This window comes from Paramormyrops kingsleyae, chromosome 9, assembly GCF_048594095.1.
Source record: "Paramormyrops kingsleyae isolate MSU_618 chromosome 9, PKINGS_0.4, whole genome shotgun sequence".
In the NCBI taxonomy this organism is placed as follows: domain Eukaryota; kingdom Metazoa; phylum Chordata; class Actinopteri; order Osteoglossiformes; family Mormyridae; genus Paramormyrops; species Paramormyrops kingsleyae.
Window position 1 is genome coordinate 10,109,354 of NC_132805.1, and position 15,903 is coordinate 10,125,256.

The window sequence follows — 15,903 nt, forward strand, 5'->3', positions numbered from 1 at the left end:
TACACACCCAGGTCCTCACATCTCACAGAAAACATGGTTATTCTAAGGTCTAAGAGGGGTATTATTACACCAAAACAGAAAGCACCCAAAATTACAGGATATACAGGTAATAAACCTAGTGTCATATGGGCATGAGCATAAATTATCTGGTGATGGGGGGATTGTAAACCTCCAATAATCAAAACCAGCCAATACAACCCCCTGGACCCCCTTAAATGGATGGAGACTTCAATCCCCCAGTGCTCAAACGGATGGTATGCCCTTGCATACGGAAAAATTAGTGTTTCAGAAAGTAACGGCCATTTTCTTCACAGGGGAAGACTGGCTTCAGGGGCAGACGGGTAAGTGGTGAAAACTTGGGATGGGAAACATATTAAAATATGGTACTGGAACTAGTATCATCTAGGTACACTGATTGTTACAGTATAAGGTTATTAAGTATCACCTAGGCACACTGACTGTTACAGTATAAGGTTATTAAGTATCATCTAGGCACACTGACTGTTACAGTATAAGGTTATTAAGTATCATCTAGACACACTGACTGTTACAGTATAAGATTACTAAGTATCATCTAGGCACACTGACTGTTACAGTATAAGCTTATTAAGTATCATCTAGGCACACTGACTGTTACAGTATAAGATTACTAAGTATCATCTAGGCACACTGACTGTTACAGTATAAGATTACTAAGTATCATCTAGGCACACTGACTGTTACAGTATAGGCTTCCTAAGTATCATCTAGGCACACTGGCTACCAATATTTAATTCTGTATATAAAAAAATCAACATCACCTTTGTTTTATTACAGAAATACATTGTAAACAATAGTAATCTTTCTGATGTGTTTATGTGCTTGACTTTTTTTTTTTACATTTTGGCTAGTGCTTCCCAAAATAATTTTTCCACTTACAGAAAACAATGCACAGATGACTGTTATTCCTTAGGCAATGTGTTCTATACAGTAACGTATCTAAAATTATTGAAATATGTGTTATTTTGGACAGAAAGGCTGAACGGATTTTAATTGTGAATTTGTGTACAAATTTTCAGCACTCTTTTAAAGTGACTAAATACATTTTTTTTTTTTTTTTTTTTAAAAAAGAACAATAATAAAGTGTCAGTTCCACAATAGCCCACCACAGAAAGACAGAAACAAATTGCACTTAAATGGAAAACAATGAGATTTTCCCTCCCCAAATTTTTGGTTTAACATAGAGCTTTATTTAGCCCTCTTTCCCTTTTAGCATGTCACGAGTGTTAGGAGTGGATGGTTTGTTTTCCAGTTTCTTTCAATACCATGGTCTTCTGTCTAGCTGCAGAGATGACCATACTACTGACAAGATAAAATCACAGCCATCTCGCAATTAATTTTTAGAGCGTCTATATTTTTTATATAAAATATATTTTTCATCATCATGCAAGTCCAGTTAATAGATGCTGACTGGATGACTATAAGAATAAATGTAGAATAGGCCTGTTGTTTTATGTTGAGGCCACTTACCAGTACCTTAACCATTTTTAAAAACAGCCTAGCAAAGATAGTCACACGGATTGTGTCTGAGCAGCTCTGGTGCTGATGGGGCATTCTATCTGACAGGGTGAGGCTGGGGAGAACGGTCTGGATGGCGTTCGGGGTGAACAGGTAAGACACTGAGCTATATTCATCAACAGGTGACCAGAGCTACATGGGCTCACAGACCAGCAGGTAACATTAGGGTAGAACTCTGCTGCCCCACAAAGGCAAAACTCATTAACTACAGATTATATGAGAACTGAGTTATGTTGGTTTGTGCTGGAAATAAACAACTTTGCAGACTGTTGAGTTCCATAATGATTAATTTTAATGTATAGTAGATAAAAGAATAGAAGTATGAAGCAAAAGGAAATGAAAAGATGAACACTAGTGGATCTGTGAAAAGTGTATAGGCTTGTTTCAGTGTCCTAATTGGTCCAGGGCCCATCACAGAGATAAGGTACCCTTAGCGTCAAGTGTTTTTCCAGAAAACTCTGTCTTTGCTTAGACCTAACAAACCTGATAATGCCTTATGAAAAACAATGTGTCAGTCCGTGTCAAAGGTTACAAAATGTGGAGAGCACCAGACACAAGTAATGGAGAAAGGCAAGGTGCAAAATGTGTAAAATTTGAATAACAACATATTGGTAACAATATATGATGAACAATTCATGATTTCCCATAGTATATAATGTTCCCATAGTAGGCTGTGTTTTACCGTATATACTCTGTTTTGAAGAAAAAAAAAAAAACACTATAATTTACCTACCTACTATAGCTAGACCTGCAGCTGGACAGTCAAAACATTTTGAAAGCCTTTTTCTCAATTTCACTGCCAACGCAGTTACTGTGTTTTGCCTTTGTGGGGCAGTATCAGTAGTGGCCGCAGTTGGTACAGTAGCATTGCCCCTGCAGACTGACTTGCGTACATTTAATTACAATACATATTGAGTTATTGACTGAATGGCAGAATCATACATGAACACACTGTATCTATCACAAGGGTGTTCGAATGGCTGATATCATAACAGTGACTTTTCCTGTGCCATCCTGAACAGGGCATCGCAGGTTCGGCTGGGGAGAAAGGAGAGAGAGGAGACCCAGGCAGCCCAGTTAAGGACATCATTTTCATCCTATCGGCCATGTGTTCCTCTTTCACTGTGTGCATGCCTCCCAACTTACTCTGCTCTTTTACTGGACCCCCGCATGCATTTCATATGTGTGTGGACTTTGCATGTTCTCCTCTGGATCCTCTGGTTTCCTTCTGTGGTCCAAAGACATGTAGTTAGGCTAGTTAGGCTTAATGGTGTCTCTAAATTGCCTAAAGTGAATTGCCTATGTATGTTTCCTATGATGGACTAACCCCTTCAGGGTGACCCCCTGCCTTCTGCTACCTGGCCCAGGCTCCGGAGTCCCCAGGATAAGTGGTGGGGAGATGGATGGAAAATTCATATTGTTAATTAATTATAAGGGCCAAAACCAATAGTATTTCAAATTAAAATGCAAGCGATTGAATAAATTGGTCAAAAATGATTTTCTAAAAGGTCAGCTGTTAAAAAGTAATAGGCAATGTTATGAAGACCAAGTTCTGGAAGCCTCGCATCTGCAGAAAGCCAGTCTCCATGATGATATTAAAGGTTGGGCTGCTTAAGGACATGCTGGGTGCTGAGTGCTGGGCCCATGGAGCTCACTAACCCCCCACTTTCTTGGTTGTGCACTGCAGGGCTACCAGGGCACTCCAGGAGAACCTGGCGCGAAAGGTCGGCCCGGTTTGAGAGGCGACCCGGTGAGTCTCGATGTGTCACACTTCATACCCATCAGCCACCCGGGTGTCACAGCTCACCCAGACGTCTTACCAAGAAAACCTACCTTATCCAGTACACCAACAAATTTCCATTTCATTAAACATGTAAACACAGTGTGTTTACAAATCCATAAGGGATGTTTGTAATTACAGGCATTATAATGAACCCCATGCCAGAGGGAGAGATCTGTATCTGTACTTACATTTGCTGGGATGGTCCTCTATCACAAACTGTAAAGCCTGATTTATGGTTGTGCGTAGAATCAATACCATTGGTACTCAATAGCTGCGTAGCCTGTGCCGTAGACTGATGTGCACATCCCCAGAAATGTGACCATACATCTTGACCACACACAACTATAAATGCTCGTAATGGCATAGGCTAATTGCATAGCCCGCAGCAGGGGCGGACTGGGACTAAAAAACAGCCCTGGACTTTCTCCCAAATAGGCCCACCAGCTAATACTAATCAAGCTTTAGACAAACCCCAGATTTGTATGTTAAGTGTCAGTTCCACAATAGCCCACCACAGAAAGACAGAAACAAATTGCACTTAAATGGAAAACAATGAGATTTTCCCTCCCCAAATTTTTGGTTTAACATACTGTAGAGCTTTATTTAGCCCTCTTTCCCTTTTAGCATGTCACGAGTGTTAGGAGTGGATGGTTTGTTTTCCAGTTTCTTTCAATACCATGGTCTTCTGTCTAGCTGCAGAGATGACCATACTACTGACAAGATAAAATCACAGCCATCTCGCAATAAATTTTTAGAGCGTCTATATTTTTTATATAGAATATATTTTTCATCATCATGCAAGTCCAGTTAATAGATGATGACTGGATGACTATAAGGATAAATGTAGAATAGGCCTGTTGTTTTATGTTGAGGCCACTTACCAGTACAGGTACCTCTTCCTCCCATGAAATTTCCTCTGCTGTCTGTCCCTTGTGACCAGTCTGTGAATGCTCAACAGGTTCAACTTTCACCTGGTCTTCAACACTCTTGCTTGGTGATTTAGCGTTTTAATCTACATTACTGCTGCTGCTGGCAGTTAAACTGCAGCCAATTTTGAGGCATCATTTTCGAGAGACTTGGCTTTCATGTCTTTTAACTTTTCCCATCCTCCTTTCTCCTTACGTTTTCGACTTGCCATAATTCCCGCAGCTGCAACTTATGATTCGCTCTTTTTTGTTGGCTTTTACTGATGGATTTCACCGGACAAATGATAGTATTAGCGCCATCTGCTGTTAGCTGATTTCCCATTTAAGAGGAAAGGCAGGCCGACGGCCGTGGATCAGACGGCCGTTCTGGACTTTTCCAGAACGTACAGATTGCCAGTCCGCCCCTGGCCCGCAGTGTAAGATCTGCATAGAACCTACAAACAGTCATAAATCAGGCTAAAGATGCCCCACTGGTGGCATGACGGGGGGCTGTAGAAATCTGTGGATACAGCAAAGGGGAACTGGTGATAATTTACGAAAAAATCAACCTCACCTCAAGGTGCTGAATTACCATGTTTGTTAATTTACTAAGGATCACAGTGGCTGAATAGGTCACTTGAGTTGAACTGACTGTGCTGTACTTGTGGACATGATTACCATTCCTGTATAACCCATGTTTTTTCAGGGAGAACCTGGTACTCCTAACAATGTCCCAGGTGCCAAAGGGGAAAGAGGATACCCTGGATTACAGGTACACGACCAGATGCATAAACCTCAGCGAAGTCTTGTGTTGCAATTTGAAGAGGTGCCTCTGATTGGCCCACATGCGGTGGGTGTGGCCTGTTTCATGCTACTGTATGTGTAGACAGGCAGGAGACATGAATTATTGGAAAGCATAGAGAATTTTGATTTAAAAAACTGAGATATCTAATGCATCCTGTTGGTACCACAACTTGCAGGGTGATGTTGGGGACAATGGAGAGCCGGGATATCTAGGTAGTCCAGGTAACCAGGTAAGTGTCCTTCATGCCCAAACCATTAGTAAACCACATCCCTTGTTTCTCAGGTATTTCAGCTAAGTTTACAAAATGAGTATTACATAAATTAGTAATACATAGTCCAGAAACATGCAGTCAAGTGAATTGTTCACAGTTTCTTGTATGAGTGTATGTCCTGCGATGGACTGGCGTCTTGTCCAGAGGTGTCCCTTTTCTTGTCCCCTGTGCTGCTGGGGACGGGCATCCAGCTTTCCGTGACCCTGTACTGATTAAGCAGTGGTGGAAGATGGAAGGATTGATAAACAAACATTTCATGTTCCTTTTCAAAGGGTCTTGATGGCAGAAGAGGTCAACCAGGTTCTCCGGTAAAGTAGTCATTTTTGAGAAAGACTATAATTGTTCTTATAGTGTGTGTGTATCCCGGTAGGAGTAAGGCTGCTTAGAGACGTGTACGCATGTCTATGTGTGGGGGCTGCAATTGGAGGGACTCAGATTTACCCACTATTCACCTGCAGGGGGCACTGGGAAATTCAGGAGCAACAGGACCTTTGGGGACCCCTGGGTCCCCTGGGCCACAGGTATGCGTCATTGTCCACCATTACATCCATCCTTTGGCCCTCAGAGGTCTGCAATAAACTGAAGGCATTTGAATTTCTTCTGTTAGTAGGTGAAAGTCAACCAACACATCTCTTGTAGACAAAGCAGATGAAAGAGAATCATTCCTGTAGTTCCATGCCTCCCTCCCTGGGGTGAAGAAAGCCCCAAACTGGCCACCTCTAAAATCAAACATATTTCAACAGATACAACTGGAATAGTCTTGTCGAAAAGACGTTACTAGATGATGCCAGATATGTACAGGTCATAGAAACTGGGTAGCTTTTGCATAGCCCATTTTGATATTTGAGATGCTCATTGCCCGGTTTATGAATTACTGTAGAAGAAGATGCACTGATGTTTGAACCATTATGTGTTGATTATTCAACAGGGGCAGAGAGGAAACTCTGGGCCTCCCGGACCCAAAGGTGTTATTGGCCTACCTGGGTCTCAGGTGAGCAATCAGCCAGCCATTCAATGGCGTCTGCCCAGCATCACTAAAGAGGCAATGAAGCACTAAGTTAGATGACTATTTGGAGCGATATTTAATAGCTCTTTTCTCTGTTGGTTGGGAGCTACTGTACAATGCTATTAAATAGTAAGTAAATTAGAACACTGTTTTGTGTAACACAATCTGTGATATGAAACAGATTCCACCATATGTTTGATGACAGTAACCCAGAACTGCATTTCCCAGGGTCCACCAGGAGCTCTGGGTGAGAAAGGACGTCCTGGACCTTCAGGCATGAAAGGAATGAAGGTACGTGAGTCCACAGACGTTCCACAGACACACAGGTGCCTATAATGGGTTTGACCCTTTATGGTTTTGTCAACACAAAAGAGTAAACCTCCAGATGAATGACTGCAGGTCTTCCTCAGTGGGGTACAACAGATGGCGTGTGTTTTCTACATGCAGGCAGTGACAAGTAGTTGCAGGGGAAAGATATTATATATTTTGTAACAAGAGTTGTGCTTGTTTACCAACTTCTTGCCCGTGTTTCTCCAAAGGGCCAAATGGGAGATATGGGTTTGAAAGGAGAACCAGGACCAGCAGGTCTGAGAGGGTCACCGGTAAGCCGTTCCCTGTCATGTGGAGCCACTGGGCTTTGAAGGCCCTTCCACTGCAGAGAGACTAAAGTGTTTTCCCTTGAAACAGGGCCAGGATGGTACTGATGGCTACGGGGAACCTGGATCCAGCGGACTGAAGGTATTGTTCCTAAGAGTGACTGCACTTTTGACCAGCTGGTCCTGCATGTGGGGTATTGTCGTAAAAAGGAATAAACAAATTGATACTCTGCATGAATTTTCTGCCATTGTCAGTAGTGTTCTGTGCATGTTTGCTCCCTCTGTGACACTTATGATAAATTCAGTGAAAGTATTGAAAGCGAATCAATATTAAAAATATCCCATTCATCTGCAGTTAAAATTGGTTAATATTACATGTTAAACTTACATGAACTTTCTGCTTTCTTCTCCAAGGGAGAGTCTGGTTTCCCTGGATACCCTGGACTCCCAGTGAGTGGGCCAAAAGTCAAGTTTTTTATCATGTTTTGAGTCATTTGATGACTAAAACTGTACAATTTCCACTACCAGGGGGAGATAGGTTTCCTTGGAACTAAAGGGAATCCGGGTCTGAAGGGGAACCGGGGACGACCGGTGAGTTCTCTAGGACATTCAAACACACAAGTCCTTTCAACACACAAGTGTCACTTTGTGGTCGACTCAATGCTGGGCCATCAAGTGAGACTAAGCATTAGTTAACCACAGCCCTTGGTCCTAAGCATTAGTAAACCACGCCCCTTGGTCCTAAGCATTAGTAAACCACGGCCCTTGTTTCTATGCATTAGTAAACCCTCTGTGTGAGCCTAAGCATTAGTAAACCACGCCCCTTGGTCCTAAGCATTAGTAAACCACGGCCCTTGTTCGTATGCATTAGTAAACCCTCTGCGTGAGCCTAAGCATTAGTAAACCACTCCCCCTGGTCCTAAGCATTAGTAAACCACGCACCTTGGTCCTAAGCATTAGTAAACCACGCCCCCTGGTCCTAAGCATTAGTAAACCATGCCCCCTGGTCCTAAGCATTAGTAAACCACTCCCCCTGGTCCTAAGCATTAGTAAACCACGCCCCCTGGTCCTAAGCATTAGTAAACCATGCCCCTTGGTCCTAAGCATTAGTAAACCACGCCCCCTGGTTCTAAGCATTAGTAAACCATGCCTCTTGGTCCTAAGCATTAGTAAACCACGCCCCTTGGTTCTATGCATTAGTAAACCCTCTGCGTGAGCCTAAGCATCAGTAAACCACGCCCCCTGGTCCTAAGCATTAGTAAACCATGCCCCCTGGTCCTAAGCATTAGTAAACCACGGCCCTTGTTCTTACGCATTAGTAAACCCTCTGCGTGAGCCTAAGCATTAGTAAACCACGCCCCTTGGTCCTAAGCATTAGTAAACCACGCCCCTTGGTCCTAAGCATTAGTAAACCACGCCCCTTGGTCCTAAGCATTAGTAAACCACGGCCCTTGTTCTTATGCATTAGTAAACCCTCTGCGTGAGCCTAAGCATCAGTAAACCACACCCCTTGGTTCTAAGCATTAGTAAACCACGCCCCCTGGTCCTAAGCATTAGTAAACCACGCCCCTTGGTCCTAAGCATTAGTAAACCACGGCCCTTGTTCTTATGCATTAGTAAACCCTCTGTGTGAGCCTAAGCATCAGTAAACCACACCCCTTGGTCCTAAGCGTAAGTAAACCACGCCCCCTGGTCCTAAGCATCAGTAAACCACACCCCTTGGTCCTAAGCGTAAGTAAACCACGCCCCCTGGTCCTAAGCATCAGTAGACCACGCCCCTTGGTCCTAAGCGTAAGTAAACCACGCCCCTTGGTTCTATGCATTAGTAAACCCTCTGCGTGAGCCTAAGCATCAGTAGACCACACCCCTTGGTCCAAAGCGTTAGTGAGCCACTTTTTGTTGGATGTTTAATATATACTGACAACATACCACACAGAAACAATGCTGTCAGGTAAATCGATGACTATTTTTAAATAATAACTTATATTGTCATGAATGTTCTTCTGCTTAAGCAGTTAATTTACCTTAAAATGGTCTGTTGTGCAAAAAAAAGTGAACTAAGTGGCTAACTAATTTTTGGATGATTATCTCAGGGCAACGGTGGAATGCCAGGAGAAACAGGAGATCGTGGGAGCCCTGGGTCCCCAGGGTGGAAGGTATTCATCATCATTTTCCCGTCCATTGCCCTAGCATAGCTGTGCTTATATTGGCGACATATGTAAGGTCATTATACTGGTATTGATCTTTGAAATGAGTGTTGTTCAGTTATTTCTAAATTTTCTTTATTGGTAATCAGGGATCAAGTGGAATAACTGGACGGAGTCAAAGATCTGTATGTATGACATTCTGACCTGTACTTAATTCAGCTTATGGACTTGATGCATGAATATCATTGCTAATTTGTTTTTTTTTTCTTAAAGACATGTGACCTAGTCACCTATATTCAAGACAACTGTGGTGAGCTATTACTTTGTATGATTCCCGGCTGGATTAGACAGGAAATGGCCAACAAGGAAGGCTGGGGAGGAGGTTGTCACTTAAGTAGTCATCCAACAAAAATTAAATCATGAAACTGAGAGCAGGATTTTAAGGCATTGTAAGTCAGATTTTAAGAAAAGAAAGAGTAAATATTTTAGAGATGCAAGTCATGATGCGGGATGTAAAAACAACTAACTGATTTTGTAACATTTCTCTTTTCCAAACAGCCTGCTCCCATTGTGAGTTCCTTTTCTGTACTTTTGCTTTTTAATAATGCTCACTTTACACTTGAATATAGTTTTTTCTTTGTCACACAGTTTGGACAGTTTCCTGGAAAAACCTTTTCTCTCCTGTGCAACACCAGGTCGACTGTCCTGTCCGCCCTACCCAACCGAGCTGGTGATTGCCCTGGACATGTCACAAGACGTGACGAATGTGGACTTCCGGCGAATGAACGAGACAGTCGCGGCACTGCTGGATGGAGTGGACATCGCGGAGAGCAACTGCCCCATGGGAGCCCGGGTGGCCATAGTCTCCTACAACACCAACACCAAGTACCATGTGCGGTTTTCAGACTATCACAGCAGGCGAAGACTTTTGAACGCCATCTGGAACATTCCATACGTGAGGTCGTCCAATGTCCGGAACACTGGGGCAGCCATGAGATTTGTGGCCCGCAATGTTTTTAAGCGCACTCGCCAGGCCACTCTGATGAGGAAGGTGGCGGTCTTCATCACCGGCGGCACGTCCCAGGACACAGCGGCCCTCAACACTGGTGTTCTGGAGCTCAGGGCCATGGACATCAGCACTGCTGTTGTGGCCCTAAAGCCGGTCCCAGAAATCAGACGTGCTTTTGAGGTAAAGTCAGGCCTCTCTTTCCTACGGAGCCTGTGTAGGAAATTGTGCAAAAAAAACTATAACTTACTTTTGAGCTATGCGAAAGTTGCGCACACGCAAATGTATCTTGTGCGAATGAGAAAGTACAGGGGGCTCCGTACTTTCCACCTCCTTTTGTTACAACATAATTTTATTGGCCTTTTCTGAATTGCTCTCCCATACCTGTCTCACCACTGTGTATTATATAGCACTTTTTTGTTTGCCATTCATTTCTTGATAGATTCCTTGTAATTTCCTTGATTCAAACACACTAGGCAGTTTAACAGGGCTTTGCGGCATACAACAGAATCTATAAGGAGATTTTGATATTATACCTCTAGCTTTGGGTGGTCAGGCCTGAGGGTTTTTGCATGTTCTGCTGCAGGTGGATGACAGTGGCACTTTTATGCTCACTGTCTTGGAAAAGAACCTGGAGGTCAAGCGACAGCTAGAGACAATCAAGAATTGCACCATCTGTTTGGGTAAGCAACTGGGCACAGCTACAGTGCTACCCTGTCAGTCACCATGACGCCCGCATCTTTCATTGTTACTCTTATCATTATTCTACAAATGGGTGCATTTCATTTTATTCAGAGTGACCTACAGTTATTCCCAATTTTCAGCTGGACGTTGAAGCACTTCAGGTTCTTTAGCAGGGACTCCTCCCTCTGTGGGTGTTTCTCAACACCAAGAATCCATATATCATACTTGAGATCTTGGCATGAGCGGTCTTGCTAACTTGCCTCCCAAGCCCCCTTGAACTTGGGATGCAATGAATCGTGGGACTTATCTCATTTGGCAAGGATGCAACTAATGTATCCTCGGTATTTTGGGCGAGGCAAGAACAACATCTGGGGATTTTTACCATCCTCTGTACTTCATTTCTTAGTATTGGAACTGATCTTTTGTAAAATGACGTAAAATAGGTATATGAGAACACAAGTATGGTCAAGTATGCATATTGAGAAACATCCAATGTCTTAAATCACCATGCTAGCAGCTGAGCTCATCCTTAGGAGAACAGAAACATAAACTGGGCTGTTCCTTCTTTTAGATCCATGCAGACCAGGCAGCGAGTGCAGAGTGAGGAACACGGCGCCCATAGACAATATGGACATGGATCTAGCCTTGCTGATGGACAGCTCCAGTAGTGTGCAGTCCAACCAGTACCATGGAGTCCAGCAACTCCTGGGCTGGGTCGTGGACCAGATAGTCATCAGCAACCAGACCTGGAGGCCTGACCGGGCAGCCAGAGTTGCGTTAGTCCAACAAGGCATCTCCAGTCACCTCCATGTGGGTGAGAATCCAGTTCATGTTGAGTTTGACTTCACGCATCATTCCTCTGATATGAAGAGGTACATCACCCAGATGAAGCAGGTGGGAGGCCGTGGTGCTCTGGGTCACGCCGTAGAGTGGATCACCCAAAACCTTCTACTGTCAAACCCTCGAAAGAACAAGGTGATCATAGCCGTCGTTGGAAAGGATGGCAGCTACTTGGACCAGGAAAAGTTGGAAATGGTCTCCATGCAGGCCAAGTGCCAGAACTGGGTCCTGCTCACGCTCACTGTGGGCATGGAGTTTAACTGCACGCAGGTAGAAGAACTGGCCAGTGAGCCCATAGAACAGCACATCATCCACCTGGGCCAGGTGAAGGCGGCGGAGCTACAGTACGCCCAGCGTTTCCTCAGGACCTTCTTCCAAATCCTAAAAAGTAGGTTTGCCTCTAGCCTCTCCTTTGACAATCCCTAATGTAGTCGTATCATCTGTTTATACATCCAGCAATAGAGAGGCATCCCAGGCCTGTGTTTGTTTGGATTGGTGGAGTCCACAACTGCCCTAAATCCACTTTCTCAAACTTTCAACCTTCGCATTATGCCTTTTCTGTTTATTCTGCACATCTTGCATTTCTCATTCGGAATGGGTCACACATACATAAACACAGATGGTGTGGCTCACTTATGTAATTATTTACTCAGCTCTCAGCTGCTTATAGCTATGTATATGAATCTGTGTGGGTGTATGAGAGTGTTTATATGTGTGTGCAATTCCTATAGGTACTTGATTGTGCCTCTGAGTCTGGGTCTGTGTCTGTCTGTGAATCTATGTAGATAAGTATATACTTCTGCTTCTCCAAGTAAATGTTTGCCTGCATGCTGAAGGATGAGACTATCTGCGTGTGCATATGTTTGCCCAAACATGACAGCTTGTCCTCTCCTACTCTTCTAAGGGGGCTTCAACAAATACCCATATCCCCGTCTTCAGCAGACCTGCAGAAGACTAAGACCCACAGCAGCAATATCAGAAGCTGCCTGGGGTCCACCAGTTCAGAGGTACACCCTCCCATCTTCTCCATCAGCAACTGTATGTTTTGAGTTAAGGAAAAAACATGGCATACTTAACAATAAATCTGTAGTTTTCAGCATATATGGTGGCTCACATGTGGTGTCCTCAGCATCTGCAGTGGCGCATGCTGGGTATTAAGAAGCTCACCATATTATCTTCCTGTGCCCCCAGTTTTGTTGTGCCAAGCTTAATTGAAGAAGAGCTGGTCGGACAGGAGCTAGCAGTGGAAGTTTATGCAGATGAGAGACACACCAACGATGACGGCACCAAGGCTGAGGTGGTGGAAGAGGCAGCGGAGACTGAGCATGAAGCAACCACCGGGCTCTCTGGTACTGTATCACGCCCACTACAAGCAGGCGCCGTTAATGATCTATCCCGGGCAGCTTTTACAATCATTTTAGTTACGCTCACAAACATTTACACACCTCTACTTGTTTCCACTATTGAAAGTGGTGTGTAGGACCTCACCTTAGATCATGGAACAATGTGGCTACACTGTGGTCAATGTCCTAATGTCCTATTAATGTCCTAACACAAGTGTCTGCAACAGCACCACGAATCCCCCAATGTACTAAACACATGCATCATACAAAAACTCATAATAACTTCTAAAGAATTCTTTGTAACTTTGCTTGGTTAACGCTTGATTGGCCTACGAACTTACAGCCTAACCCCGCATGACATGGCTGATGTTAGTGGTTTTCTGCCACTTGCTTGTCTCTGCAGCTTTTATAGAGCCTCCTTGCTCTCCTTGCCTGGCTTGGCTCCTGTTCCGCTGAGATTTAAGACAACATGTTGTACTTTCAGCTCAGTGTCTATGGGACATGGACAGCAATTCCCATTGCAGGGACTACCAGTGAATGTGGTACTTTAGGAAAGAGATCACTGCATGCAAGACCTTCTGCTAAGACGGCTGTGGCGGTAACGAGAATCTGTTTTTAACTGAAAATGAATGCCTACACACAAGTGGCTTGTACAGTATGCCAGTCTTCAACCTGTAGCTACTGAACAAGCAAAATTGTTCACACAAGCCAACATTCACAACCAAAATATGCCCATCTCTTATGACTGATATGATTCTCACGGCCAGTAGAACAATCAATATTTGGACTTTTGGATCATCCTGTAGAAGCTTCAACAAAAAGTGTACAAGCTAAAGAAAATTTAAGGGAAGAAATAAAATAAAATACAATAAAATAAAATAGCTTAGGCCAGAATTAACCCAATTTTAAGTTATAAGTGCAAATGGAGTATCTGCCCCTTGAACCATGTTGACAGACACTGTCGGTGTAACCAACAGACAGTTGGAAACATTCTTCAGTGATGGAAATTTGTTTAAGGGAAAAAAATAAGTAAACTTGAATGGGAAAGAAGAAGAACTTTTTTGTGAAGTTACATTCTGGTATGTGAGTTCAGGTATGGATGATAATCTAACAAATTGTCCTTTCTGTCCCGGTAGTCGCTTGCTCTCTGCCCATGGAGACTGGTGGCTGTCAGAATTACACTCTGAAGTGGTACTTCGACTCTTCAAAGAAAGAGTGCTCTCGATTCTGGTTTGGAGGCTGCGATGGCAACGATAACAAGTTTGAGAGCTGGGAGAAGTGCGAGGCCACTTGCATGAAGAAATAGTTCTTGGGGACTTCGCTTCATCTGAGAACCCATTCATGTTTGCTCCTGTCCAAAGCTCAACCCTGCACTGCAGAGCTGTCCCATGGCAACACGGGATGCTTCTCTTTTATACATTCTCATTATCTGTCAGTTCCAAAGAGTCACACTTATGTCGCCTTAAAAAAAGACACATTCGCTGTCAAAAGCCTGCGCTGTGGTCAAGAGTGGACAAGCCAGAATAAAGATGAGAGCAGGAATTATGGATGCCCAACCTATGTCAATATGAACTGCAATAGGTTTTCAGCTATTGAAAGCAACCTTGTAGCTTACTTTACAAGAACACAAATCTGACTGTATTTACCTTGCATAATCCATATATTCCATCAATATTTTTCCCAATACTTGACTGAACTTGGAATTTGTAACAGGAAATATTCATCTGCTTTCATTGTCCAATTTGGATTCCAGTGTTTTGCTTCCAGGTTAATGATATTCCAGTGCTGTGCTTCCAGGTTAATGATATTCCAGTGCTGTGCTTCCAGGCTAATGATAAAAGCAGTGCTTTCAGGAACATTCTTACTTTCTAAATTCTGTCCAACTCATACAGTAAATAGAAAACAGCAGAACTCATCAGATGTGTCACATCAGCACAACAGATTATACTGTATAAGTGTGTGGTTATCTTCCCACGCCCTGGCCAGAGACAGTCTGTTTGTAAATTACTGATAGATGTTAGCAAATAAAATCAGCTATCTCACAATCCCTGTTTCAGAGTTTCCCACAGTCCAGACACCAGTACCTTTGTGCTGATTAGAATCAGGGATGTATTTATTGAAAATATAAACTCCTCAGATTCTTCGGTGTGAGCTGAGATCTTTTTCTGTGCTGGGTTGCTTGCTGTTAAACCTGGATACCTTTTACGATGGTGCTAGTGTCAGATGACTTACAAAGACTGACCTCAAGAAGATTTGATGGCTGTTTTCATTAAATACTCAAAGCAAACAAAGCTAATCTCATTTTACCTGAAATGTGTGTTGTTTGTTTTTACATGCATGTCAAACACAAGACCACATTCTCTCACTCCTGTATAACCAACCTTTTCCTTAATTTGTTCAAATCCAGATCTCTGTGGAACTCAAACAGTATGTCCTATCAATCACATTTAAATATTGCTTTTAAATCATTGAAAATGTGGTATTGAGTTTTATAGAAATGCACACATATTTGAGGGTTTCATACCTGGCAGTAACATAATCTTTTTCAGTTCATTTTTGATCAGCGACAGCCTAAGATCCTCCACATTTCTTTATTTTTGTGGCGTGCAGGGGGTGAATGTGAAAGACCTCACCCTCACTCCATAAACATACCACACCCTGCGTACCTCACATTCTGTGGAGATCAAATGAAGGCGATGGTCATGCTTCACAACATCACATACTCACTTATGTCCTGAGACTGTATGTGACACATTAAAGTGTAAAAGAAACAGTACTTTGTGTCACATTCTATATCATTTCTATCCTGCTTTTCATGGAAGCGCTGGCAAAACCAGTGTAATTTTTCTAAATACACTGGAGCTAATTCAGATCCAGTACTAAAGGAACAGTTTTCACTAAAAATACCATGGGCAAGTACAAGTAATCCAACAGCAATATACCCCAATAAGCAGTATTAC

The 15,903-nt window shown here is 43.1% G+C and overlaps 1 protein-coding gene across 1 annotated transcript in view; it reads left to right on the forward strand.

Moving 5' to 3' along the window:
- Nucleotides 1–15,249, forward strand: part of col6a4a (collagen, type VI, alpha 4a) — a 39,162-nt gene extending 23,913 nt beyond the window's left edge. Inside the window, exons 20-43 of the mRNA XM_072715887.1 lie at nucleotides 315–341; nucleotides 1,606–1,650; nucleotides 2,580–2,633; nucleotides 3,245–3,307; nucleotides 4,952–5,017; nucleotides 5,226–5,279; nucleotides 5,594–5,629; nucleotides 5,780–5,842; nucleotides 6,250–6,312; nucleotides 6,556–6,618; nucleotides 6,867–6,929; nucleotides 7,015–7,065; nucleotides 7,338–7,373; nucleotides 7,452–7,514; nucleotides 9,017–9,079; nucleotides 9,220–9,255; nucleotides 9,344–9,485; nucleotides 9,629–9,640; nucleotides 9,766–10,259; nucleotides 10,663–10,759; nucleotides 11,332–11,988; nucleotides 12,505–12,607; nucleotides 12,792–12,949; nucleotides 14,080–15,249. Coding sequence (XP_072571988.1) covers nucleotides 315–341; nucleotides 1,606–1,650; nucleotides 2,580–2,633; nucleotides 3,245–3,307; nucleotides 4,952–5,017; nucleotides 5,226–5,279; nucleotides 5,594–5,629; nucleotides 5,780–5,842; nucleotides 6,250–6,312; nucleotides 6,556–6,618; nucleotides 6,867–6,929; nucleotides 7,015–7,065; nucleotides 7,338–7,373; nucleotides 7,452–7,514; nucleotides 9,017–9,079; nucleotides 9,220–9,255; nucleotides 9,344–9,485; nucleotides 9,629–9,640; nucleotides 9,766–10,259; nucleotides 10,663–10,759; nucleotides 11,332–11,988; nucleotides 12,505–12,607; nucleotides 12,792–12,949; nucleotides 14,080–14,249 — 2,679 coding nt within the window. The 3' untranslated portion in view covers nucleotides 14,250–15,249. The remainder of the gene's footprint in view (nucleotides 1–314; nucleotides 342–1,605; nucleotides 1,651–2,579; nucleotides 2,634–3,244; nucleotides 3,308–4,951; nucleotides 5,018–5,225; nucleotides 5,280–5,593; nucleotides 5,630–5,779; nucleotides 5,843–6,249; nucleotides 6,313–6,555; nucleotides 6,619–6,866; nucleotides 6,930–7,014; nucleotides 7,066–7,337; nucleotides 7,374–7,451; nucleotides 7,515–9,016; nucleotides 9,080–9,219; nucleotides 9,256–9,343; nucleotides 9,486–9,628; nucleotides 9,641–9,765; nucleotides 10,260–10,662; nucleotides 10,760–11,331; nucleotides 11,989–12,504; nucleotides 12,608–12,791; nucleotides 12,950–14,079) is intronic.
- Nucleotides 15,250–15,903: the final 654 nt, after the last annotated feature.